Source organism: Alosa pseudoharengus, unplaced genomic scaffold (assembly GCF_046254945.1).
Source record: "Alosa pseudoharengus isolate Yale_2024_CS ecotype anadromous, Long Island Sound unplaced genomic scaffold, YU_APseudo_1.1 YU_APseudo_1.1_scf_18, whole genome shotgun sequence".
Taxonomy (NCBI): domain Eukaryota; kingdom Metazoa; phylum Chordata; class Actinopteri; order Clupeiformes; family Clupeidae; genus Alosa; species Alosa pseudoharengus.
The window spans coordinates 24,912,860-24,940,373 of NW_027468650.1; the positions used below are offsets into that span (position 1 = coordinate 24,912,860).

At 43.1% G+C, this 27,514-nt stretch overlaps 1 protein-coding gene across 1 annotated transcript; it reads left to right on the top strand.

Annotated features, from left to right (window-relative positions):
* riok3 (RIO kinase 3 (yeast)) lies at positions 1–23,148 on the top strand. Its single transcript, XM_076290721.1, has 13 exons — positions 1–372; positions 834–949; positions 6,754–6,896; positions 7,213–7,320; positions 7,420–7,529; positions 7,905–8,048; positions 8,736–8,863; positions 9,948–10,130; positions 20,299–20,458; positions 20,822–20,902; positions 21,748–21,837; positions 22,012–22,119; positions 22,396–23,148. Exons 1-13 carry the CDS (start codon positions 337–339, stop codon positions 22,507–22,509), a joined length of 1,521 nt encoding a protein of 506 aa, XP_076146836.1. The 5' UTR covers positions 1–336; the 3' UTR covers positions 22,510–23,148.
* Positions 23,149–27,514: the final 4,366 nt, after the last annotated feature.

The following is a 27,514-nucleotide window of genomic DNA, read 5'->3' on the forward strand; positions in this document are numbered from 1 at the left end:
TTCGACTTCAGCCATTGGAGATAGCTACTCGCTCGACCGTATCGGTGGTATTTTAATATCGTTTATACTGTTTTTAACAGTGACATTGAGATATATACATATTATATCACGTGTCGTGATTGTTTTGTCGTATTTGTCCTATCAAGGGAATTACTCAGCCTTTTATTACAGCTAACGTTACCTATTTTCAGCTAACGATAGTCCTTAACGTTAGCACTTATTTTCCTATTAGCAATCGACTTGACGCTTCCGAGAACGTGCCAAGTTACGAACTTATCTTCTGTTACTTGATAAACTGCAATTACCTCATAAACAACCCGTCTGCTGACTGCAAATATGGATCAAGTTGAAGTATCTCCTAAAGAAGTAAAGGTAAGTCATCTGACTAGTGTACAAGCCAACATTAACGTTAACTGATTGAATGTAAGCATTTAGCATGCAAGCTAACAAGATGACACTGATAAGGTTGGGCTTCGGCTTGCTTCGAACTAGTCCTAAACAATTATATTTGGTCGTCACCAGAAGTCGTTGAAAATTTACGCTGGCTAGACAACTGTACGCTCAATAAATACTGTTGTCTGTTATTAAGCGATTAGATATGACTGTAGCTGCTAGTTCTGTTCGTCCTGTCAGTTTGTTAGCCACTTGTTATCACTGTAAACTCCCGAAAAGCGATGTTATGAGATTCTGCTCGGTTAGCAAACAAGCTTGCTTTTACTAGCACGTGACTTGAGGCGAGCTTTATGTGACAAGTGTTTTTCAGGCAGCACTTGTTTCGAAGGAATATTCTTATCGGGCAGGCTAACTGTTGACACGTTTCTCCCTCAATTTAGAGTCCTTGGGGGGCTGTGAGACCTGTTAAGACTCCCTGCTCCCTGTCCGACGTTATGAGTGAACAGCTGGCCAAGCAACTGGATGACGAAAACAACGCCTTCCCAATTTGTCCAGAGTGAGTCACTCACCAGTTTTGTCCCGGGGTCAAATGTCACAAGTTCTCATGATGCCATTTTAGTCATCAGGAGCCAATAAGGAACTAAATACAAAGAAAGTTATACAGACTAGGTTATAAAGAGTGATAAGAAAATCAATCTTTACCATTATTAGTAGTTCCTTCCTTACTGGCAGATAACATTAAAGGGGCACAGTTTACACTCTCATACACACACTCAGTATGATAGTTGCATTGATGGATAAAACAAAACAATTATGACTGGGCGTGTGATATGCAGAGCTGGGACAAAGTCACTGTTTGGCAAGTAAGGACTAAGTCTCAAGTCCGATTTTGTTTGGCCTTTTTTTTTCTGTCAAAGTTCACAAGCCCATAGCGCAAGAACTAAACCATGTAGGAGGCTCAAATTTTTGCATGCTGGTACATAAATAGGAATAGTATGTAGCAAAATAGTCACGTTTGGTTACTCTATACAACCACAGGTGGCACTGTGGTAACTCTAAAACATATCTATCTCAATGGTGCATTTTGCCCATGTTCAGGGTGGAAAATAAAAAAAGAAAGATTTGCATAAGACAAATCAAATGGGTGTGTTTAAAAAGAAGGGATCATGGAGAATAAAGAAACAAATATAAAACAAATCTTTGTATATTCCCACAAGGTGTTAGGCTGCTCTGAAAATGAGAACCAAAATGATTTTTTAGACTTGTGAGGTCTGCTGTTCAGACCCTGAAGGAATTTATTTTCTGTTCATCGCTTTTTGTAAGAGTGTTTCTACTTATCTCAATAAGGAAAATAAATCAAGAGCGTATGTTGAGGACAAATGTCTTCAGAAGGCCTAAACAGAGCCCAGCCAAAAACTCCAATAACATTTTGTTTAACTTTGAGGGACAGCTATGACCATGCAGGATCATCCAGACCAAACGTGACTATTTTGCTACATACTATTCCTATTTATGTACCAGCATGCACAATTTGAGCCTCCTACATGGTTTAGTTCTTGCGCTATGGCTTGTGAACTTTGACAAAAAAAAGAGGCCGAACAAAATAAGTTCGAAAGTATTGATCTTACATAAAAGTACTTTTACAGCGTGTCTCCTGGGTAACATTAGCCTGACGTTGTCATACTCAAATTCTAGTCAGAATATGAGTCTGATACTGCTCCATTGGGATGTAATTATGGGGCGTGTTTCAACCGATACAGGGGGGGAATGCCTCTGCACTCAATTGGATAGACCTAACCAATCAGAGCAACAAAATAGCTTACTGTGAGATGTAGGAAGAAAACACGAACCATCCTTCTCCACAAATGCCTTAACATTGTTTTCTGGTCTTTTGTAAAAGTTATTGTGCCTTCAATATCTCCTACAACACTCATTAGCGAAATCTAAGATACGTAGTAGGGTAGGCTATTAGGAAAAAACTGATAGCCTGTATCCCCTCCGTTTTTAAAAATAATTCCGTTGAACACTGATATGCTACAAACATGTTATAAACAGACGGGAAAGGCTGTTGCAAATCCCTCGAACAGGTGATCAATCAGAGATTTCAAACGAACGAGGGAACAACATGTCAATGCAACACACTGCTGTTTTCCCTTGATGAAAGTGAAACCATGAGTTTTCCCACATTTCAACTTTGGTTCAGAAATAATCGTTTTCAGTGATACAACCTCATTGAAATAATATGCATTTTCCATATGGGGTCTTAGAAGCCATCTGTCTCCTTCTAGCCACAGCGTTTTTGTTGCAAACATAATCAACCTAAACGTGCTCAGGTGACGTGATCGATGAGGTGCTGTTGCTCACCTGTCCATCGTAAAGCCCGATTTGATTGGTCCACCCAGGTCTGGGGCAAGCATAGTTGCTCTACAATGGAGCAATGCCAGACCGAACTTCCCGACCTCAAATGTTGTGGGTGGGACTAAGTTCAGCTGGCACCCAGGCTAGGGTAACATAGGTACACCTGGTAATTTTTTCAGAATTGTTTGAGACCTAAGTGCGTTGAATTGACGTGAAATGACCCTATTGAAAACACAAGCCCAAAGACAAACAAAGTAGCCTTTGTTCTCTTACAGATGAAAAGCTAAGAGTCAATACTGGTTTAGAATTTACTAACAGGCAATAATATGTCCAGTCATGCTAATAAAGCAACTTTAGTGTGAGTTGAGGTACACATGTGAGGTGTGTGAGTTAGGGAGGAAAATGTGTGGATGGGGGAGTGAACTGCTTTTACAGTGTGTCATGTTTCCAATCATCATAAGAATTTCAATAAAAAACATGTTTAATGTTGACATTAGGGGTGGGCGATATGGACAAAAAATAATATCTCGATATTTTTTGTGATTTTGACGATAACGATAATTAGTCGATATCCTTTAAAAAAATTTTTTTGTTAAAGTCTGAGTTACTTTACAGCTCATTATTTATGAATAGCATCATTCATTTAACCAAATCAACCAATGCATTGTCACTCTATGACCCATTTCCAATTCTGCCCCCACTTGTGTGTGTGGCAATGGCATGGTCTAGCCAGCTACATTAGAGAAGATGAATAGGCCTAACAGTTTCCCAAGAGAAAGTCTAAAGCTGAAGTTCCTTTCAAACCTTTACATAGGATTCACTGTAAAACTAAGAGCAGACCAACAGAGTAGCCTACATCTCAGTTATTTCCTTATATGTTTTGTTTTAGAGCAATCACGTATATTAGCATTCCAAGTTACAGAATAGAAACTAATGCGTTAGCTTATGGCTAATGTATATGAGAAATCCCATAGAGATGCTAACGGTTAGCATAATCGGTAAACGTAGATATTTAGAGCGAACTTCAGTCCATTTACAAAAGAGTTACATGAGAATAGTTATTTGTTTACAACTGACTATTAAAATACTCAAAGGCTAATGTTTTCTCTCCATATAATACCGTGTAGGACAAAACGTGACTGTCTCATCAATGCTACTTGAACAGAAGTAGCCGCATAAAATCCCAAGTAGGCTACTCTTGCTGCACAAAATAAACATTAGGCGTGCGTGGGACAACGTTGTGACCTGGTTGTGACCCACTAGTGATCACGTGACACTTGCTCTGCTGCACTTCTCCCGCATAGCCTACCTCCTGGGAATGTATGAGTCTTCAGTGCATAATTTCGAGTGTTTTTTTCCCCACAAGTAATTTAAATACTCGATAATGTCAATTTGCACATCGTTAAAACAACAATCACGATATTATCGCAGACGATATATATCGCCCACCCCTAGTTGACATATTAGGCAACAGCAAACTAGAATGGCAATGGCAAACTAGACTGCAGTAGGCACACACAACAACAGGAGAACTGTCATTTTAAAGGTGCTCTAAGTGATGCCACACGTTTTTAGGCTAAAACATTTTCTGTCACTTACTGCAAACATCACCTAACCATCCACTAGCTGTCTGTGTCCTGAATACACTGTAAAAAAACGTTATCTCTGTGGACAGCCCAGGCTCCAAAAACGGCAACAAAAACAACCTGGGAAAACCTAGCCCATAAAAACATAACAAACTGTTCCAGCAAATCAGACAAGATGCGTGTTTAGGAGAGCTTCAATTGCACAGGAGCAGCACGGGAGGGAGGGGCAGGAAGTAGCGAGCTAACTCTCTGTTTTGTTTGAAAGTCAACAGATGTGACGTTACCCAGCATCGCTTAGAGCACCTTTAAATGTCCTATCACGGAGATGAAAAATGAACAGTAATCCTTCCTGCTCTAAACATATGCATAAGACATTGTCTAAAAAGTCTAAACATATTGGCCTAGTACGTGTGTCTCTCTGTCGGTGTGTGGCTGTCTGAGTGCATAAAACATGTATGGGAGACTAAAGGCCTCTTAGGAATAAAATGTGACGTTTAAAAAAAAAAAAAAGTCCAGTCCAGTATTTCTTTCGAAATATAAATGAAGTTGTATGGACTGGACTATTTTTTTATTTTTTTTTTAAACGGCGACGAAATTGTGAATTTCCAGAGCGTGTTACAACACACTCAGCAATAAGACTCCTACAGCAAAGATGGCAACATTTCCGGAAAGGTACTGGCTTGATGAAATTCATTCTGGACTCTCTATTCGACCACATAAAGACCTCGGGATACTTCGGTTTGGCTTTAGGGACCCTCTACTCACTACCACGTAAGTGTTATGTTGTTTGGAACTGTAGAAGAGGTATAAAAATAGCGTTTTGTAGCGGCGAAATTGAAATGCCCTGCTCACTTCCAGGCTACGAGTTGTGACTGAAAACGGTACAATCGAACTTTCTCAAAACACATCCGAATGACATGATTTTGATGTCAACTCAACGTATGTACCCCCAATCATCCGTAAATCGATCTAAAGTGCATTTTACTCCGGATAATTCCTTTAACACCCAAGTAGTTAAAGGATAATTCCGGTATTTAGGTGTCTGAAAAAATTTTCACAATAGCAAATAACACGGCTGGAAATCATACATTGCGCCGAGATATTTGATTTTAATTATCAACGAACACCACTAACTACTCGGTGAGTTGCACAGTTTTGAAAACGAACGTTAAGGGTTGTTTTAAGGACATGTTTATGCATGCCTGTAGTCAGCCACTCTGAAGCAGTAAAGGCGATTCAAAACGAGTCAGAAAAGTCGAGACAGGACCCATCGTCAAAATTTCGGTGTCCACCACTCTAGTTCATCCAAAACAAACCAGAAAAGGGACTCAAAGTGCTAAATACCGGAATTATCCTTTAACACTCAGAGGGCTAGATGTATATTTGCGCCTGTTTCCAGGCGTTAATGGTTCGCAAAAACAGGCTGCAATTGGGTAAAACCGCAGACTGCCTGTCGCAGGAGTTGAAAATGGAAAATTGCACTTTCCCGTGTCATGCATATGCATTTAGAGGAGGGTCAAGGGAAAGTGGGAGTTTCGTGTTAAAAGGTGGGAGGAGAAGCGTAAAATGCGTATTCCCCTGTATTTACAAAAACTGCCCATGAAAGTGCACGTCTGTTTTGCGGTGAAACATTTCCGCCTGGTAAAAGCAGGTAGAGTTCTCAATGGGCCTGAAAATTACAACCCGACCCGACCCGGCCCGTGGCTTTTAAAGCCCCTACCCGATGTAACCCGACACATCAACATGAATTATCTGCCCGAACCCGGCCCGCAGCCCGACGTAAAACATAAGCTTAGACTGTTAAACCCTGACTTTATTTAGGTGAAGATTTAACACATTAGCGTGAATCACTTAAAATGGTGATTTTCTGCTCTTCTGGCATATTGTGACGGAAGAACCATGCCAACTTTGGATGTGGTTATCTTAGTGATACTTTTTGCAATACCCTTGATATACATATGGAAAGCTTAGTTTATGGCCGTTCATATGAGCACAATAACTTAATTTTGTAAATTTTACCAAAGCGACTGGTTTCGCCTTGCAGGGTCACATATTTCATCAGCACCTTGCATTTTGAGCATTGCACATAACCTGTAGAATTTCCATCAGAATCCAGCACCACTCCAAACACTTTCCAGATCTCTGATTTTCCCATTCACCTGCGGCAAGTTTAGCCTACTTTTCAACAACTCCATCTTCTTCTCCAGGCTAAAGGCGTGCACGCAGCGGCAGGTCTGCCCGTGCCCCTCTCCATGATGCACGTTGCACGCAGCAGCAGACTTTCAGAACCTACGGGTTCAAGTTATCAAAATCATGACTCAAGTCCACACCTCTGGTATTAAACTGTTGTTCAGTAACAAAGGTCAGAGGATTGTTGCACTGTCAGGATGACAATCCGCTTTTGTTGTTTCCTTAGGGTGGATGTGGAACTTATGACCTCTCCAGAGGCTGACACAGACAGTGACCTGATGCTGGCCCAGATGCTACAGATGCAGTTTGACAGGGAGTTTGACTCACAGCTACGCAGAGAGGAGAAGAAGTTCAATGGAGACAGCAAAGGTGAGTGTACAGGTCTAGATTCCTAAAGATCCACAATAGCACCTGGGACGGCTGTAGTTTTCCTAGTCAGCTGTTACGTCAAAAGTGGCAGTCCAGAGCCATGACTGGGCTACATGTGTCTTTGACAATCCAATTCCTGCATTACAGTTCAGCCACAGCTTCACCCACTGTCATTTGCCCGTGAATGTTTTGGAAAATGGTCACAGTCACTGACAAATCTCCAGTCATACAATGAGATGGAATCACAACATGTGCACCATAGTGTTTTTGAAAATAAGGCCAAACATTGTATTTTTTGTTTGTCTTATGTCTACAGTGTCCATATCTTTTGAAAACTACCGCATGGTTCACCCTTATGAGGAGAGTGACAGCTCTGAGGATGAAGTTGATTGGCAGGACACCCGTAATGACCCCTATCGAGCTGGTATAAACGCTTACCTTCATTACAATCCTACGTCTACAATATTCAATTTTAACAATTTGGTGAAACATTTATCCCTCTATGGATTCTTTTCCCTTCTAGATAAACCAACCACCACCCCCAAAAAGGGCTTCACTGGGAAAGGCAAAAACATCACCACTAAACATGATGAGGTGGTTTGTGGAAGGAAGAACACAGCACGCATGGAACATGTGAGGCGATCATCCCCCCCCCCCCCCCCCCCCATGTATTGTGTTTTGAATGTTCCTTTGTAATCCAGGTATTCATGTATGAGATTAAGCACAGTATTCTTGCACACTGTCAGGACTTGTTTTGTTCATCGAAAACTAAATGTTAAAAATTCCCAAGAGGTAGTAGGTGATTTTAGAACAGCTAAGGCGCATTGTTAGGCACGATGTGCATGTGGAGGGCCTAAAACCCCCTTTAACTTTTTTAAAATCAATGTAACCAGTGTACGGACTTGAGTGGTTTATAGCTTTTCTAGCACGATTCAGCCAATCATAATCAAGGATCGGAACTATCCCTTTTAGAAATGGAAATGTTATGAATTTTCTTTCTCCTTTTAGTTTGCTCCAGAGGTGCAGGTCGGTGACGGGATCGGCATGGACCTGAAGCTCTCTAACCAGGTGTACAACGCTCTGAAGCAACACTGCTACAGTGAGCAGCGCCGCAGCGCCCGGCTGCATGAGAAGAAGGAGCATTCCACTGCTGTGAGTGCATGCTGCTCATTCAACAGCAAACTCTTACTTCAATGTTGAATATCCACCACTGCCACTTTATTTGTTTTTGGTGTGTGCATTGAGGGATATGTTGCCCATATTTTCGTATCTCTTTGTTCTGATTCCGTAAACACAACCTCTAAACACAAGATACATTTGTTTAAAGGTTGTATCAGCGATAGCGGGGATACATCACTTCTATTGATGTTCAAACAAAACAGAGAGCTAGCTCGCTACTCCCTCCCTCCCGTGTAATTAATGCTCTCCTAAACGCGCATCTCGTCGGTTATTGGTTAAAACACTTTGTTTTGCCTTTGAGTGGGTTGCCAACCCTTGTTGATGGCAATTGTTTTTGTGTAACAGAGCCTAGAGCCTAGGCTGCCTACGGAAACGCGTTTTTTTGACGGCCTGCTTATAGGGCAGACTACAGCTAGTGGATCGTTAGGAAAGATTAGATGAATGTGATCATTTATATTTGGACCTTATTTGGGCCTGAAATCGCTGATACGACCTTTAAGCTTCTGTAACTGCTCTATGACTAGAGCAGAGAATAAGAGTGATGTTTTTTTGAGTCTGTAGTCAGTTCATTGGTAAAGAATGTAAATAACACAGCCAACATTGCATTGAAGTATTAACATATTCCACTTTTGTAATCAATAAGTAATGTTCTTTTTTCAGGAGCAAGCAGTGGACCCAAAGACTAGACTGCTGATGTATAAGATGGTGAATGCTGGGATCCTGGAGAATATTAATGGCTGCATCAGCACTGGGAAAGAGTCTGTGGTGTTCCATGCTGATGGTGGAAGGTGAGAACATTTTAGATTATTTCCTCCAATACAGATGTCCTAACAAAACCTAAGTCTACCAACAAAAAACACTGCTAAAGACCACTTTTGTTCTGCTGGTATGTCTTCAGCCTTTTAATCTATTCAGCCATTCAAGATTAATAATTTTGAGCTCATTGAAGACATTGTTACCTTTAGTCTTGCTTGGAACATGACTGACCTACAGCTCACTGGCTTGTAAACTCACTGTATTGAGTGCATCTCTCGCTACGGGTGATGTAGCCCATAAACATTATTTTTAGTCGTCTTTTAGTAAGGGGACAGAGGATGAAGCTAAATTATGTTGCAGCTTACACGTAGGCTACGGAAGCATACTTCTCACAATTCCGCCACTTCCTATGACCACCAGCTCTATCCTTAAAGCTGCAACCCACCCTTTATTAGCAAAGGTGACATCACAAGAATTTCAGTTATTAAACTGTATTCATATTTCATATTTTATATTTTTTCCTGTTTTTCAATTAATCATATCCTTTTTTGACTGTTTTGCTTTTAATGTGAGAGTGAGTTCTTAAAAAAAGGTTTGCTGTAGAATGTCTTTTGCTGTGGAAACAGGAAGAATCAGAGCAGCTTTTCTGCTTGGACCTCTAAAAAATTATTAAAGGTATACTATGCAGTTTCGGGTATTTTTGGCTAAAATTTTGGCGATATATTTATATTTTACTCTGCCGTTGTAAATAGCCTACCTCTTGAGGCTTACCCCTGTACACAATGAAAATGCTTTTGTTTGAGGTGAAGGATTAATAACAGGCAAAAACAATCTCCAAAGAGCTATATCCACTGGCAAAGTAATGTTTCACGATTCTCGCAAGATGTCTTCGGTTTGACTTATTCTTGAGGTTGCATGGCTGGTTCTCTCTTTAGCGACTCGCTACGGCTATGCTGTATGGCTATGCTAGGTGAACGGTTCTCCTATTACAAGTTCGTTTACCATGAAATTGGCTTCGGAAAGGTTATACAAAGATGAAAATCTTGCATAGTGTACCTTTAGTGTAGAAATGAGACTGCTGTGTTTTATTATTGTTTTGTCATTGTTTGATCCCAGCATGGAGGAGAAAGCAGTTCCAGGGGAGGTTGTGCTGAAGGTCTTCAAGACCACACTCAATGAGTTCAAGAACCGGGACAAGTACATCAAGGATGACTACCGCTTCAAGGACCGTTTCAGCAAGCTGAACCCCCGCAAGGTCATTCGTCTGTGGGCAGAGAAGGAGATGCACAACTTAGCCAGGTGTGTCACAAATGGATCTTGTCTTATGTACAGTGGCTTTTCTTAAACCAGAATTGGATATTGCGGACAACATTGTGGTTGAGCCTCTGATATTCATAGTAGTACATATAAACATAATACATTTTTATTCATAGCTAATGAGTATTGAAAAGCCTTCAGCTGTGGTGGGGTGGGGTGGGGTGAGGTTGGGGGAGGTGTTGGTTGATGATCTAGATCAGTGGTTCTCAACCGGTGTGCCGTAAGGCAAAGTGAGGTGTGCTGTGGATTTGAGGAATTTAATGTTATTAATGTTATTTTTACATGCAACAATGACACAACTTCTGAATTTAAAAATTTTTTAGGAAGTCAGATATGTACCGTATTTTCCGGACTATAAGTCGCACTTTTTTTCATAGTTTGGCTGGTCCTGCGACTTATAGTCAGGTGCGACTTATATATGAAAAAAATTATATAATTGAACATGTTTTTAAATGTTAATTTATATTAACTGACATGAACCCTACATGAAACATTATCGTCTACAGCCTTGAGAGAGCGCTCTCAAATGCACAAGTCGTGAAACACACGTGCATACTTAAATCCTCAAATTACTGCCGGGATTCTATTTATAGCTGGGCCTCAGATTCGGACAAATAAAAGCCAGTATAATTTTGTTTCAATTTAACTCATAAAATAGCTCTTCTTAATAATTTATATTGTTGGTTGGTTTAATATTGTTGCCAACGAAGTCATTGTCCTACACCATGAGTCTCCAACACATTGCTCTCAAGCTACCAGTAGCACGCAGCCCCAGGTTAACCTACATTTAAACACAATTGTTGCTGCCAGGCATCAGCCTACGAATTAAAAAGTAAATCATGCATAATTTAAAAAATAACTAAATTTAGGCTATCTTAGACCTCTTTGGCTATACGGAATAAGGTTTCCCTTGCAGCACAGCACACGTTCCATGAATGAATGAATGAATGAAAGCGGATGCCTTATCTCGCAATAAGCGGATGGACATCCCGACACTCTTTCATACATGAAACTTAATAGTGACCCAATGCCATTGATAGCCTACCGGTATGCTGCTCCAAACGAAAAGTATAGGCCTATGTCTCACAGTAAAACGCAAGAAATGAAGGCCTATAGCTGACTCGAAAAGGCTACAAGCCATGGTCCAAATAAAGGTGCTGTGCTTTGCCCAGCCATAAATTCAGGATTCACGATAGTCTGTCCCCTAAACATTCCTCACCCGTTATCTGGACATGCATGAAAACATTTGAAAACAAAACTCACTGCAATGTAATATTTGATCGCTGTTTTGCTACTAATTATCTTTCACGTGAATACACACAGAAAGTGAAAGTAGGCCTACTATGCGCTCCGTGTCTGTAGCTGTCTGTTCACGTCCGCAATCGATTATAACGTTCCTCAAATGGAGAACACATCCATGTTCTCTCGCGTTATATTATAGGCTGTCATGCTTCTGTGTTTGCGATTCCTGATCGCTAAACGTTTGTTTTCCTTTCCTGTCGATAGCGGTTGATGTAGAAGCACGTAATAGGCTATAATAATTTGACTTTAGCGGTGACAAATCCTGCTGAGAGAGAGAGAGAGCAAAGAGAGAGAGGCACCCCCAAAGTGGTCCTGCGCGCGCGCGCGTGTGTGTGTGTCTCTGCATGGGGTTCAATTGAAGTTAGAGTTGGTCCGCTTTCAGGCCGCTCCATTATTAGATTAACGTCAGACAGCGCTGTAAAATGTGTGGGAATTTCTCGCATTATGATGGCTAGCGTTGCGGGACTTTTATTAGTATGCTCAATACTTAGTAATAATTTATGCGCAATCCCGAGCTGAAATTTAGGCCCTGGTTTTAAATGCGCATCTTTTTTTCTCTCGCTCTCTCGGCGAGCATTTGTTCTGCTGCCAGCTTGTGCCAATACGCTATATCGTCCAAAATGCTTGATTACATTGCATTCTCCACATTTTTAGCTAAAATTTCATGTACCACATCAGCATTTTTGTTCAGTGAATCTTGTAAATTGCTTTACAATAGCGTCGGGCACTTGTCAGCAGCCTTCGGCTTGCCTCTTGCCACTATTCACTCCTTTGTCTTCAAGATTCCCTGTAGAATTCTCAATATTTTTGGCCTCAATGTGTTCAGTTACATAGTCTGTCTGTTCTTAGTCTTGGATTTTGTGAAATACATTTCTAAATATCACCTGCTTGCTGCAGCTTCGGTCTGCATGTCCTTTTAAAACCGCATATTTTTCTATCTCGAGCATTTAATCTGCTGCCGGCTTGTCTCTCCACATCGTCCAAAATGCTTGATTGCATTGCATTCTCCACATTTTTAGCAAAATTTTCATGTACCATATAAGCATTTTTGTTCAGTAAATCTTTTGTAAATTGCTTTACAATTACCGTCGGGCCTATATGCCTATTGCCTGGCTTGCCTCAGCTTCGGTCACGTCCTTTTAAAACAGTCTTTTTCTCTATCGTGAGCATTTAATCTGCTGCCAGCTTGTGACTCCACATCGCCCAAAATGCTTGATTGCATTGCATTCTCCACATTTTTAGCAAAAATTTCATGTATCATATCAGCATTTTTGTTCAGTGAATCTTTTGTAAATTGCTTTACAATTACCGTCGGGCCTATAGGCCTATCGCCTGGCTTGCTTCAGTCACGTCTGCAACTGCATCTTTTTCTCTCTTGTGAGCATTTAATCTGCTGCCAGCCTGTGACTCCACATCGCCCAAAATGCTTGATTGCATTGTATTTTCCACATTTTAGATACATTTTGGTGTACCACATGGTATTTTCTTTCAGTGAATCTTTTGCTTTGCAATGACCTTCCTGCCCTCCTCTTGGCTGCCTTCACTCCTTCGTCTTCATTAACATTAATCTTTTTGGCCTAAATAATCCAGTTACATAGTCTCTGTTTTTGGTTTTGGATTTTGTGAAATACATTTCTAAATAAATGCGACTTATAGTCCGGTGCGACTTATATATGTTTTTTTCCTGTTCATGACGCATTTTTTGACTAATGCGACTTATACTCAGGAGCGACTTATAGTCCGGAAAATACGGTACAACTTCTTCCTTCTAGGCAAACTCACAACAATACAATACACATTAGTTTACCACCCATATTAAGCATGGTTGTTAGTATAGGTTGCAGTTGCTACAGTTTGCTGTAGATCTAACAACTTTTGTCACCTGCCTGGTCTAGCAGCTGCCTTGCGTGCTGGGAAAGCAGTTGTGTGTCCCTCGGAATGAAGGCAAAATTGCTCAAGCTGTGTTGCTCTCGCTGTGTCAAGCTGTGTTGGTCTCGCTTTCACGGGTCTCACCGTTAGTGAGCCTTAATTCCCTACACGCAGCTCCCACATAGCATTTACACTGATAAACGCATACAGTTCCCGACGTGCATCACATACACCGACCCGCGGCGTTTCAAAGCCTACCGTGCTAGCGACCGCTACAAACATTACATTTAAAACAACCACAATGCACGTCAGTTCAGTCTACTACATTTATTTATCAACATACATAGCGAACAGTGAGGTACCCACTGATTCAGCTCCATTGTTCATTCCGTAGTAGCAATAAACTCACTTTTGAAACATACACAACACTCACGCATCTTGTTTGCCAACGTTCTGCTGGGTGCGTCCGAATACTGGTCCCCTGGGGAAACACGAACCGCATTGGAGCCAGTTCCTTATTCACTGTCCCGGGACAGTGGAAAGTGGGTTGTTTGGTGCGGGGGTGGTGAATTGGTGTGTGTTTAATTAGTTCGTTATTATTTGTTTTGATTATTACATGTAAAGTCCCTGTCTGTATGTAAAGTATACGTGTGGCCATTTATGTACTTTGTATGGTAAAATTATGTGTTGTGTTATATGTTATGTATGTGTATGGAAAAGGTCCATAGTTATTCCTCATATATTACACCCTGTTGGACAGTGAGCTCTACCAATTCACTTTTGATTGGTAGGCCTATTTAAGGGAGAAAGAGAGAGTGGAAGGGAGAGTTGTTTTGGAATGGCAGAGTACTGCGTCAGCTTGCTGTGAGGCTGTATGTTCAGTGAGTTGGTAATGCCTATGATGGCCGGTTTTGTTTTCTTTTTCAAAGTATTTTTGTTTGTTTGTTATTTCATATATTGCACCTGCGCACTGTAAATAAACCTGCACCTTTATCACTTAAATCTCGAGAGCTATTTGTTGTCTGCCAACCCTTCAACCACTGGAGTTTTCTGGACACGCCCATCCCTTAAATGTGAGTTGGGGGTTGCAAAGCCTCTCTCTCACAATTGGTGGCAGCGGTGGGATAGTGGCGCCCTCCGGGAAGTTGAAGAAGAAGGGAGTCCAGAGACGATACCTGACGAGGCAGGCAATGTCATTCAGACGGCTGGCCCAGGAGGGCCTGCAAGAGAAGCCATCCGGTGATGAGGGTGAGGACGGAACCGAAGGAGGAGAGCCAGGAGCTGGGAAGGGAGCAGAAGGGACTCCAGAGGCGTTTGACCTAGGTTCTTTGTATAAGCTCATCACAAAGTCCCTACAGACCCAGGAGCGCGAGGCCTTCAAGCAGAAGCAGAGGTGGCGGAGTGTCCAAGTCCAGCTGAACAGCTTTAGAGACGAGCTGGAGGCTGAACGGAGGGGCGACGATGATGGACATAGGCAGCCGGTGCCAGACAATGCTTGGTTCCCACCAGCAGATCCACAGATTCCAGCGGCACCTCCAGCAGCCCCACAGTATCCAGCACCCGACCCGGCTGCACCGACTCCAGCAGCTTGGACCAGGGCAGCAGTGCCTAGGCTAGAGGAAGGAGATGACATTGAACAATATCTCACCACCTTTGAGAGACTGGCCATGGCCTACAGGTGGCCGAGAGCTGACTGGGCCGTGTACCTGGTGCCTTATCTTACAGGGCGGGCTCGGGCTGCTTATGTGGCTATGGACATGGTAGAGGCCATGGACTATGGTAATGTTAAGGAGGCCATACTAGCAAAGTATGAGATCAACGAGGAGATCTACAGGCAACGGTTCCGAGACCCTGAAGTCCGACCAGGAGAGACCCCTAGGGAGTTATACAACCGCCTGAAGGACCTCTACCGAAAGTGGATTAAACCAGCAGGGAAGACTGTGGAGGAGATAGGAGAAATCTTCATCCTGGAGCAGTACCTGCGTTCCCTGGTTCCGGAGGTGCGTGTTTGGGTGAAGGAGCACAACCCGACTACAGGCCAGAAAGCTGCAGAGCTCGTGGAGGCATTCCAGGGTGCTCGTCGAGGACCAAAGACCTTCTGGTTCCAGAGCTTCAGCCGGCCTGCAGCCGGAGGTAAGTCTGGGGGATTCAGTGGAGGAGTTGGTCCTAAAGGTTTTGGGCAGGGTAGGACACCTGACACACAGACCTACATTTCCCCCTCTACCACACATCCTAGGCAAACCTACCCCGCTCCCTCCACTTCACAGCCTAGACAGGCCCCAGCACATACAACCCCCCTGAATAGAGCCAGTGTCATATGTCACTTCTGTAATCAGGCAGGGCACATGATTAGGGACTGCCCCATCCGAAAAGCCAAGGGAGCAAGCATGTGCAGTGTACCTAGGCCTGGTAAGGAAGCTGGACAGTATGTTGGCAGAGTCCAAACTACCCCCGTTAGGGTGAATGGCCGAGCTACAGTGGCACTCCTAGACACAGGCAGCACACAGACCTTAGTTCAGCCTCATCTGATAGAGAGGTCAGATGAGCTGGGGAATGGGCAACTAAGGGTTTGCTGTGTCAATGGAGACGAGCATGTTTATCCTGTGGCAGAGATTTATCTTGAGGTCAGAGGACAGGCCTATTGTCTAACGGCTGGTGTGGTGAAGGGGTTAAGCCATCCTGTAGTGTTGGGGCAGGATGTGCTGATACTGCCGGAGCTGGTACATTCCTCCAAGCCAGTTAGCATGGTGGTAACACGGTCCCAAGCACAGGCTGAGGCAGAGAAGACCCCTGATAGTACCACTCTACTAGACATGCCATATAGCCATGCTGACATTAGCCCCCCTGAGTGTGTCAAGATGCCTAAGAGTCGCAGACAGAGGCGACGAGAAAAACTGCAGGGAACAGTGCAGAAGATGAAAGAGCAGGGGCCAGTTCCAGAGGTTACAGGAAAAGACTGGTCGGAGCTTCCCAGTAACTTTGGTGACCTGCAGAAAGATGATGAGTCTTTAACTGAGCCTTTCAGTAAAGTGACTGAGGTAGAGGGCAAGAAGACCGGTCTAGCCACAGCTTTATCTGGGGAACACTATTTTATCCGGGAGGGCCTATTGTACCACCAACCTGAAGGGGGCTGTGTTGAGCAGCTGGTAGTCCCAAAAGGTCTCAGAGACAATGTGCTGGCCTTAGGCCATGATATCCCATGGGCAGGACACCTGGGTAATGTTAAAACCCTGGAGAGAATAGCTGGGCGGTTCCATTGGCCAGGGCTATACAGTGAGGTACAAAAGTACTGTAAATCTTGTCCCACCTGTCAGCTAACCAGCAGCCATAAGGTTAAGCCTTCCCCTCTGCAATCACTTCCCATTATTGGAATTCCATTCAGCCGAATAGCGATGGACATAGTAGGGCCCTTGGAGAGAACGCAGTCAGGTCACAGATTCATCCTGGTCGTGTGTGATTATGCTACCCGATACCCCGAAGCTTTCCCCTTGCGCAAGATCACAGCTGGGGCGATTGCCCGTGTCTTGCTTCAGTTGATCTCTAGGGTAGGCATTCCAGAGGAGATCATCACAGACCAGGGCACTGCATTCCTATCCAAAACACTCAGACAAGTGTATAGTTTACTGGGGATAAGGGGAATACGGACCACTCCCTACCACCCTCAGACTGATGGGCTGGTGGAGAGGTATAACCGGACGTTAAAGAGTATGCTGAGGAAATTTGTTGCAGCCAATGGCAAAGACTGGGACCAATGGCTGCCATACCTCCTCTTCGCCTACAGGGAGGTGCCCCAAGCCTCTACTGGGTTCTCGCCCTTTGAACTATTGTACGGGCGCCAGGTGAGGGGCCCTCTGGATTTACTGCGGGAGGCCTGGGTGAGGCCAAGGCCTGCCGAGACCCACAGCTTGCTCACCTATGTCCTCAGAATGCGGGACAAAATGGAGGAGATGGCCAGTCTGGTGGAGGAGAACATGCAGCAGGCCCAGCAGACCCAAGCTCGCTGGTATGACAAGTCAGCAAGGCAGAGGACCTTCAGGACAGGACAGCAGGTTCTTTTGCTTTTGCCAACGTCGGAGAACAAGCTTCTGGCCCGATGGCAGGGGCCCTATCGGATTACACGTCAGCTGGGGCCAGTGACCTACGAGTTGGAGATGCCGGAGAGGCGGAAGACAAAGCAAGTCTTCCACATCAATCTCCTCAAGGAGTGGCATGAACGGGAGTTGCCGCTCAGCCACCAGCTGATGGTGCAAGCAGTGGTGGAGGAGGAGGAAACTCCGGAGCAGTTTTTTCCTTCAGGTGTCCCCGCCACTGAGTTGGACCTCTCACACCTGACTGCTGAGCAGGTGTTGGAATTGCAGGCCATCATGCCTGAGGGACTGTTTTCAGAGCAGCCGGGGTGTACCTCAGTGGTGGAGCATGACATCCTCTTGAAAGACTCCCGGCCGGTGAGACAGAGGATGTACAGAATCCCGGAGCGCTTGTTGCCTGCACTCCAGGAGGAGTTGGAGGTGATGAAGCAGCTTGGGGTCATTGAGCGCTCCTACAGTGGGTGGAGCAGCCCAGTAGTCCTAGTGCCCAAGAAAGATGGGAGCATTCGGTTTTGCATTGACTTCAGGCAGGTCAATGCTCAGTCAAATTTCGATGCATACCCAATGCCGAGGCTTGAGGACCTCATAGAGCGCCTTGGAAGGGCTCACTTCATCTCTACCTTGGACCTTTGTAAGGGTTATTGGCAGGTCCCGTTGGCTGAGGGAGCTAAGCCATACACTGCCTTCCGTACCCCACAAGGCTTGTACCAGTTTAAGGTTATGCCTTTTGGCCTGCAGGGGGCGCCAGCCACCTTCCAAAGACTAATGGACCGGGTCTTGGAGGGCACTGGTACCTTTGCAGCGGCATATCTGGACGACATAGTCGTATATAGCGCCACCTGGCAGGAGCACCTGGAACATTTGGCAGAGGTGCTGCGGCGCATTCACAATGCAGGGCTGACCATCCAGCCAAAAAAATGTGCCCTGGCTCAACAGGAGGTCAGGTATCTTGGACACATTCTTGGAGGTGGGGTGATAAGGCCTCAAAAGGATAAGGTCGAGGCTGTCCGGGACTGTCCGCGACCCCAGACCAAAAAGGACATAAGGTCGTTCTTGGGGCTTGCCGGGTGGTACCGGAGGTTCATCCCGAACTTTGCTACCCGAGCAGCACCTCTCACCGATCTGACCCGGAAGGCGGGTGCTGTACAGGTCCGGTGGGAGGAGGTGCATGAACGGGCTTTCCAGGACTTAAAAAGGACATTGCTCAGTGAGCCCGTGCTGCAGAGTCCGGACTTTGAGAGACAGTTTACTGTGCAGACGGATGCCTCTGGAGTCGGACTGGGGGCAGTTCTTCTACAGGGGGAGGCGGAGCAGCAAAAGCCTGTGGCTTACATAAGCCGTAAGCTCTTTCCCCGTGAGACCAGGTACTCTGTGGTGGAGCTGGAGTGCCTGGCAGTGAAATGGGCCTTGGACACTTTTAAGTATTACCTGTTGGGTAGAGACTTTATACTTGAAACTGACCATAGGGCATTGCAGTGGTTGGGAAAAATGAAAGACTCCAATGCACGCATAACCCGTTGGTTTTTGTCCATGCAGCCATTCAGATTTCAGGTTCAGTACAGGGCAGGGAAACAGAACCCTGTTGCAGACTTCCTGTCTCGTCACCCTAGTGACGAGCCTTCTGAGGGGGGAGGAAATGTGAAAAGCGAAGGTCTCGCTTTCAAGGGTCTCACCGTTAGTGAGCCTTAATTCCCTACACGCAGCTCCCACATAGCATTTACACTGATAAACGCATACAGTTCCCGACGTGCATCACATACACCGACCCGCGGCGTTTCAAAGCCTACCGTGCTAGCGACCGCTACAAACATTACATTTAAAACAACCACAATGCACGTCAGTTCAGTCTACTACATTTATTTATCAACATACATAGCGAACAGTGAGGTACCCACTGATTCAGCTCCATTGTTCATTCCGTAGTAGCAATAAACTCACTTTTGAAACATACACAACACTCACGCATCTTGTTTGCCAACGTTCTGCTGGGTGCGTCCGAATACTGGTCCCCTGGGGAAACACGAACCGCATTGGAGCCAGTTCCTTATTCACTGTCCCGGGACAGTGGAAAGTGGGTTGTTTGGTGCGGGGGTGGTGAATTGGTGTGTGTTTAATTAGTTCGTTATTATTTGTTTTGATTATTACATGTAAAGTCCCTGTCTGTATGTAAAGTATACGTGTGGCCATTTATGTACTTTGTATGGTAAAATTATGTGTTGTGTTATATGTTATGTATGTGTATGGAAAAGGTCCATAGTTATTCCTCATATATTACACCCTGTTGGACAGTGAGCTCTACCAATTCACTTTTGATTGGTAGGCCTATTTAAGGGAGAAAGAGAGAGTGGAAGGGAGAGTTGTTTTGGAATGGCAGAGTACTGCGTCAGCTTGCTGTGAGGCTGTATGTTCAGTGAGTTGGTAATGCCTATGATGGCCGGTTTTGTTTTCTTTTTCAAAGTATTTTTGTTTGTTTGTTATTTCATATATTGCACCTGCGCACTGTAAATAAACCTGCACCTTTATCACTTAAATCTCGAGAGCTATTTGTTGTCTGCCAACCCTTCAACCACTGGAGTTTTCTGGACACGCCCATCCCTTAAATGTGAGTTGGGGGTTGCAAAGCCTCTCTCTCACACTCAGGAGCGACTTATAGTCCGGAAAATACGGTACAACTTCTTCCTTCTAGGCAAACTCACAACAATACAATACACATTAGTTTACCACCCATATTAAGCATGGTTGTTAGTATAGGTTGCAGTTGCTACAGTTTGCTGTAGATCTAACAACTTTTGTCACCTGCCTGGTCTAGCAGCTGCCTTGCGTGCTGGGAAAGCAGTTGTGTGTCCCTCGGAATGAAGGCAAAATTGCTCAAGCTGTGTTGCTTCTTTTAGAATGAAGAAGGCAGGCATCCAGTGCCCAGAGGTTGTGATCCTGAGAAAGCACATCCTGGTGATGTCTTTCATTGGCCAGGACCATGTGCCTGCTCCCAAGCTGAAGGATGCCATGCTGAGCAGTGAGGACATGAAGCTCGCCTACTACCAAGTCCTGGATGTGAGTAGCTGGAGGCAGGACCTCGTTCTAGTTACGTACGTTCATGATAACATTAACGTAGGGTGCCAATACCAAAAGTTTCGAGCTTTGATTAAGTAAATGTCCTAATGGGAAATAACTTTTGCGGTCGTGAGTGTGATTGCTTTATTTGTCTTTTTTTTTTTTTCTTTTCTATAAATAGTCGGAACTATTGTTACAGTCTGTTAGAGAGAACATTTAACTTTTACTATGGTACAAATAAAACTATGGAAACATTCAAAGCCATCAAATATGGTTTCACTGTCCATGATCATTTTACAACAACAGCTCTGTGTGGTGTTCTTTACTATTGTTTTAACATGTTTTTCCCCCCTGATGTCCCAGATGATGCAACAGCTGTATCGGGAGTGCAGCCTTGTCCATGCTGACCTGAGTGAATATAACATGCTCTGGCATGATCGGAAGGTGAGTTTTTCTAATAGCCAACTGCTTATCATTGTTCTTGGTGTGGTTATTTAGATGTTGCTGTAGGAAACAGATTTATCAAGTCAAGTCAAGTCAAGTCGGCTTTATTGTCAATTTCTTTACATGCACTGGTCATACAAAGAATTGAAATTTCGTTTCTTACTTTCCCATGCAGACATAGACATACTTTAAATACAGACATAGACATACTTTAGACATAGCCATAGACAATAAAAAAAAAATTATTTAAAAAAAAATAATAAAAATATACAGACATACCACATACAGACATTAAAGTGCGAGACTGAAATATAGAACATATACCAAAATATAGAAATATAGAATATTTATAGAAACAAAATAGAGGTAGTTGTGTTGTATATTTACATAGTCCTAGCGTAACCTTCTGACAGAGTAGTAGTAGCAGCAGCATTGTGGCAGAGTGATAGATAACATTGATAACATTTACATGAAGTTTAAACTTGTGCTTGTGTGTACTGTATATTTACATTGATATGCAGTCATTTCAAGTATATCAGGCTTGATATGAAGCAGCAACACATTAGGCTGCGCAGTCACAGTGCAGTTCCACAGGGCGGTCCTGGGGTTCATCTTCCTCTGTTTTTTTTTTATTATGGTTTTATTACGTATTTTCATTGAATTGTATTTTTTTTTAAGAATGTGCTTGAAGTATGCAAATGAGCTGCAAAGAAACCCAGCATGTGTTATGTTTCATCTGAATGTATGTTGTGTGGTAGGTATGGCTGATTTGATGTCATCTTGAATGTATGTTGTGTGGTAGGTATGGCTGATTTGATGTCATCTGAATGTATGTTGTGTGGTAGGTATGGCTGATCGATGTGAGCCAGTCCGTGGAGCCTACTCATCCCCATGGCCTGGAGTTCCTGTTCCGTGATTGCAGGAATGTTTCCACTGTAAGTGATTGATTCAAAATGTTCCCCTTCCTTTAGACAATTTTGTCTTTCTTTGTGATGTAGGAACCTAAATTGTGGAATGAAGGATGGGTTTGAATTTATCAGGAACATTGTGAATGAGTGGTGTGGTTTCTATCTGTTCTAATCGGGTATCTCCTTTTTTTTGTGCTGCAGTTCTTTGATAAGGCAGGTGTGGCAGATGTCATGAATGTGTATGAACTCTTCAACGCCGTGTCTGGGCTCCAGATTAACGGTGACAACGAGGCAGACTTCTTGGCTCAGGTCAGAATGCAGTTTTTGTTCATTGTTCTTGATGTGCTTCTTAAGACAATGTAATTACAAACATAACTATTAGCTGACGAAACGGGTGCAGCCAAAGGTCATGCAGTTAGGTCTAGATCTAATTGAGGTCGATCTAGAGGTCGCACCATGAAGTTTACAGTACAACACTGGGAATATTTCCCTAATTAAAAAATGTAGAGGTCTGTACATTGTCAATTTCATAGTTGTGACATCAATGAGTGTTCTACTGAGCCTATGCTACTTTATTGCCCATAGATTGAAGCCCTGGAGAAGAGGAACGAGGACCATGTGCAAAAGCGCACCAAGAAGACTTTCCCTACCAGTGATGATGGGCCTCCCCTGTTAAAGAAGAACAATGAGGATATCTAGCAAGAAGGCAACCTTGGTGCTGAATGGAGCAGTGATACTCTGTTGTTACGTATCATATTGAAGTGCTGTATAAGTCACTAAGCTGGCCAGATGTGAGAGGCGGTCACCCATCTCTGCCACTTTCCGCCGCTGTTGTTGTTGAGTGGCAGGAAAAAGTCAGACAGACCGCAAACACACAAATGTACGTCTAGCAGTCTAGCTCATGATTATGTTATAATTGTGCACTTGTATGTAACAAGCCATTGTTCCTGCATAACTCTGGTTGGGTGAAGTCAATATGACCGCTTTTGGTGTGAGCTTAGAAAATAAAAAATAATTTAAAAAAAAACTCATATGTAATTGTTAGTCCTCATAGAGTGTCCTTATGAATTAAGTGTTTTACCAAGTGGTCTGGCTACTATTGAAGGCAATTTTGCCTGTAAGCATTTAATATGTGATTTTTGTGAGTATAGCGTAGCTGAAACTGATTCCAGAATGGAATCTTAATGCCGTACTCGCCCAGGTATAATTTCCTGTCCGGTCTCATCGTGGTATGTGGGAATAACAAAGTCAAAGGCTTTTACTACAGGAGAACTGAGACCTTCCTTTGCATCCTGTCAAAATCTGTGTGAAGAAAATAAATATTTGAATTTCATATAATTGCATATTTCATTCTTTAGGAATCCTCTTTGTATTATCCCTGGCTGATGGCACCTAACCCCGTTTCCCAAAAAAAAAGTTTGGACTAGGTGAAAAATATAACAAAAAACAGAATCCAATGATTTGTAAATCAGTATACAATAGCACACAAGACAACATATCTATTGTTAAAACAGAGAAATTATTTTCATGTAAGTGTTTTGTGGAAGGAGCATCAAACTGTTAATAGACAATGGTCATCAGAAAGTAACAAACCTGGTTAAGTTAACTCATAGTAAGTGCTAAACCTCCTACAACAAGAGCCCTATGGCATTGTTTTGTTAGGATAATGAAGCCATACAGCCTTTTTGCATTTTTGGAAACGGGATTGTACTTTGGTTCTGGTCACATTTCTTTTCCAGTGTGCATGTAACAACAATTTCCTGCTCTTTGGAAGTTCTTTGGAAACATTGGAAAATCTTAATATCTTAAAATATTTCCTTTGTGGTCGATAAGATATTAAAAGCTCAGAGATATATGAAGGTGATATGCCATTCAGAGCTTTGTAAGTAATTAACATAACCTTAAAATAAATTCTATAGGAGGCGGGAGCCAGTGCAGTTCAGCTAACCCTGGTTGATGCGCACTCTCTTCTTGGTCTTAGTTAAAACTCTAACAGCAGAGTTCTGTACGAGTTCCAATTTCTTTATATGTTTTTTGGGAGACCAGTAAAAAGTACATTGCAGTAGTCTAACCTGCTAGTGATAAAGGCATGGATTAGTTTTTCTGTATCTTGTTGAGTTAAAAAGGGCAGCACGACAATGTTTCTCAGGTGGAAATAAGCTGTCTGGGTAACTTTACTGATATGGGCCTTGAAGCTTACTCTGTATCTAAGATGACACCTAGGCTTATTACTTTTGGTTTGACCTGGTGTGCCAGGTTCGCAAGATTACTGAGAACGATGTCTCGCTTTGATTTTGGTCCAACCAAAAGTATCTATGTTTTGTCATCATTTAGCTTTAAAACATTTTTGCTCATCCACTCATTAATGGAGGTTAAGCGTGATAAGGGACAAAGGCCATCTGGACTGTGTCTCCGCAGAAATATAATTGGGTATCATCGGCATAGCTGTGAAGTTTACATTATGCTGACACATGATGTTTCCTTACAGAAATAGGGAAAAGAGCAGAGGACCAAGACCGCTCCCTTGGGCTACACTGAAAGGCAAGTCATGTTTTACAGACACATGATCTCCTAGACAGTGTTCGAATTACCCCGTCGTTTCCGGGGGGGGCCCACTTGGGGGGTGGGTGGGTGAAATCTATGACATTATGAAATTCAGCTTAATAACAAAGGCTACTGTCGATTCAACATCCAATAGATTATAATAAGCAGGGTGGCCAGTTTATTAAAATGAAATATATGACATTATGAAATTCAGCCTAATAACAAAGGCTATTGCCAAAAATTAATCTGAGCAGAGCTAATTGTCAAATATTTTACGTGCACAACTGAACATCGCACAACTGAAAAAACTGAAAGTTAACACAAAACAGCTGTCTTTATCACATCTCGGCTAAGCCTATTGGAGATAGTCCCAAAGTGGCCTATTGGTCTCTTTCTGGGTATTTTTTCCCGTTTTCCACGCAGTTGATGGACGATGCCCAGCCTTGAGCCATGATTTCACAAATGGCTAGGGTTGAACTGGACCAGGGGAGGCGCATTGACGCTCAGAAAAAGAAGCGAATTTAAGATGCGCTCCCTTAAACGATTTCTGGCTTTGTCATCAATGTCATTAAGCGCAGAGAATCCTCTCTCGCATTCTGCCGAAGTAGGCTAGGTAAAAACGTGTTGCCTGCGATGACGAGTTTCTTCAGGCAGGACCCTTCCCTTGCCCCTTGCATTTTAAAGTCCCAATACTCCTCGACATACATTCCTTTTAACTTTTTCCACTGCTGCTAATTACTCAATCGCTAACAACGCTCTAGCAAAATTAATAACACAACGTTCAGAGGAGGGTGAGATCGGACAGGACAGGGGGCTATTATGCGGAGCAGTGCCCCTGCAGTCTGTGGGGGAAATACACATTGCAACCAACGGGGAAAATGTAGATTATCATAGTTACGGGTTGGCAACTTGACAATGAATGAGTGGGCCCCCTCTGACGGTGATTTCGAGCAGAACTAGTAGTGCCCTGGCCAGAAGGCTGGGCACTACCGGGCCCTATGGTAATTCGAACACTGCTCCTAGACTAACATAAAAATCTCTGCTAGTAATGTAGGTTTGAAACCAGTTTACGACATTATCAGAGACCCACACACTTCGCAAGGCGGTGTATTAGAATGTTAAGATCAATGGTGTCGAATGCCGCACTCAAATCTAGAAGAATAAGGATTGCGACTTTGTTTAAGTCAGTAGCAAGTCTGAGATCACTGACTGTTTTAGGCTTACTCTCAGATCTGTGCTATCTGTGTTATAGGGCATGTCCTCTGAAATGGAGTAAACCTTCTGTGGCCTCCTGTGGATTAAATCCTGTGGATTAAATCTTTTTCACTCTAAAGGTATACAGGTGTAACTGTCTTTCCGCAAAATTCATCTGGCGAGAGTCAGGTTAATACAGGTGTGGCAGGTGGGAGGAGAGTTGCAGACCATACGACAAAAACAAGCAGGTAACAAGATCTGTTGTCACATTATGCTGGATCTCCATAATGGTATAGTGGTCTGGGGCATGATGGCTGACAAATTCCCAAGTAGCAATTTAGGCTATTTTTATTTTATTTTATGCTGGTCTCTAGACTTTATTCTTGTACTGTTGGACTTACTTATTTACACCATCACCATGACACTCACTCTCATAGCACCTTACCCTGCATATGGAACTACAAGCACACTATGTGGATATTTGATTCGTTTTTTTTAGTATATTTAGTATTTTAGTATTTTTTTTATCTTCTACGGTCTATTGTGCAGTGGAGTTTTTTTTTTTATATTTACATACTTATATTACTTTTTCTGCTGTAAGTGCATGTTGTGTGTGATGTCTGTATGCTACTGAGACCGTGAATTTGCCCTTGGATCAATAAAGTATCTTTTTTATTTATTTATTTATTTATGTTTATTTGACAGGGACAATTCTCAATATATACAGTAATTGGGCCAGATTATAGCCACAAGGCTAATTTACATCTGTTGTCCCTGGACAGGAGTTGATGTTAATCAAATTAAAAGACAAAGTGTATGAGTGGGGCCAATGACCCAACACACACATCACAGTGATATGTACAGAATAATAAAATTGAGTAATGAGATAGAAAATAAAACATGAAATAAGATGAACATAAACACAGAGACAAGAATCAATGACTAGAAATGTTCACAACGTTGGTTTGCTTTCAACCATTTCTTAAGGCCTAATTTAAAGGTGGTGAATGTGGTGCTTTGTCTAATAATGACAGGGATGCTATTCCACAACTCTGAGGTTTTCACTGAGAAAGCAGTTTGGCCAAAGGTGGAATAAACACACTTGTGCAATCCCTCCTTGTGCAATCTATCTATCTATCTAGGCTATAACTGCCTTTACTAGGAACAGTGGTAGCCTTGAGTGGTAATGGTTTGTCAGACAAAGGTGTCACAAACGTGTCATAGCCAATCCAATGTCAACATTTGAAGAATTAGCCTACTCATGCTGTATCGTGTTTTTTTTTATTTATTTTTAATATATATCAAAACGCATGGATTGTGTTCTATTCTGCCCTGTTTATTTCTAGGCCCTATCCCTTTTCAGAGTAGGCTAAGTTTACAGCAGGGGCGCCGGAACGAGTTTCAAAGTGCAGGGGCCAGATAACGACCCCCCCCCCCCCCCCCCCCCAAAAAAAAAAAATCGCCTGCTGTAGCCTATTTTGTCTTTCTTGCGCAAACAGCTGAAATCGTAGCTGAGCAGAGTTGGGTGCAACGCGTCAGTAACCACATTACAGTTCCTACAGTGTGCGAGCAAAGATATTCAGAATTCTGGTGAGGGCGACACGAATAACTAAAACTAATCGGAGAAGGCTATTACCTTACTACTGAGCGGGAAACAGTGCACAACTAACTAATGACTAGTCTGATGTCAATCACACCACAAATTGAATCCAAAAAAATAACAGGGTGTTACAAGCTAGGACTGCCACTGTTTTCAGTGTGAAGAAGAGCATCTAGCTATTAATGACAGAAGGAACGCAACTCGCAAGCGCACTTCACTCAAAGCAGTTTAATGTTTTGCAAGTTGTGTGCATGTCACCATTCAACTTTTATGAAGGAGTGTGTGCGAGCTGGGCAGCAACGCTTCCATAAAGCAATTCGAACTTGCACAATTTTTAAAAGCACTAGGAAGTGCCGTGTTCATTAA

Excerpts from the sequence above, each read along its gene's own strand:
- riok3 (XM_076290721.1), top strand. The coding sequence starts at position 337 with ATGGATCAAGTTGAAGTATCTCCTAAAGAAGTAAAG. Across the intron at positions 6,897-7,212 it reads GTTCAATGGAGACAGCAAAG|TGTCCATATCTTTTGAAAAC; the intron begins GTGAGTGTACAG and ends TTATGTCTACAG. Across the intron at positions 22,120-22,395 it reads AGGCAGACTTCTTGGCTCAG|ATTGAAGCCCTGGAGAAGAG; the intron begins GTCAGAATGCAG and ends TATTGCCCATAG.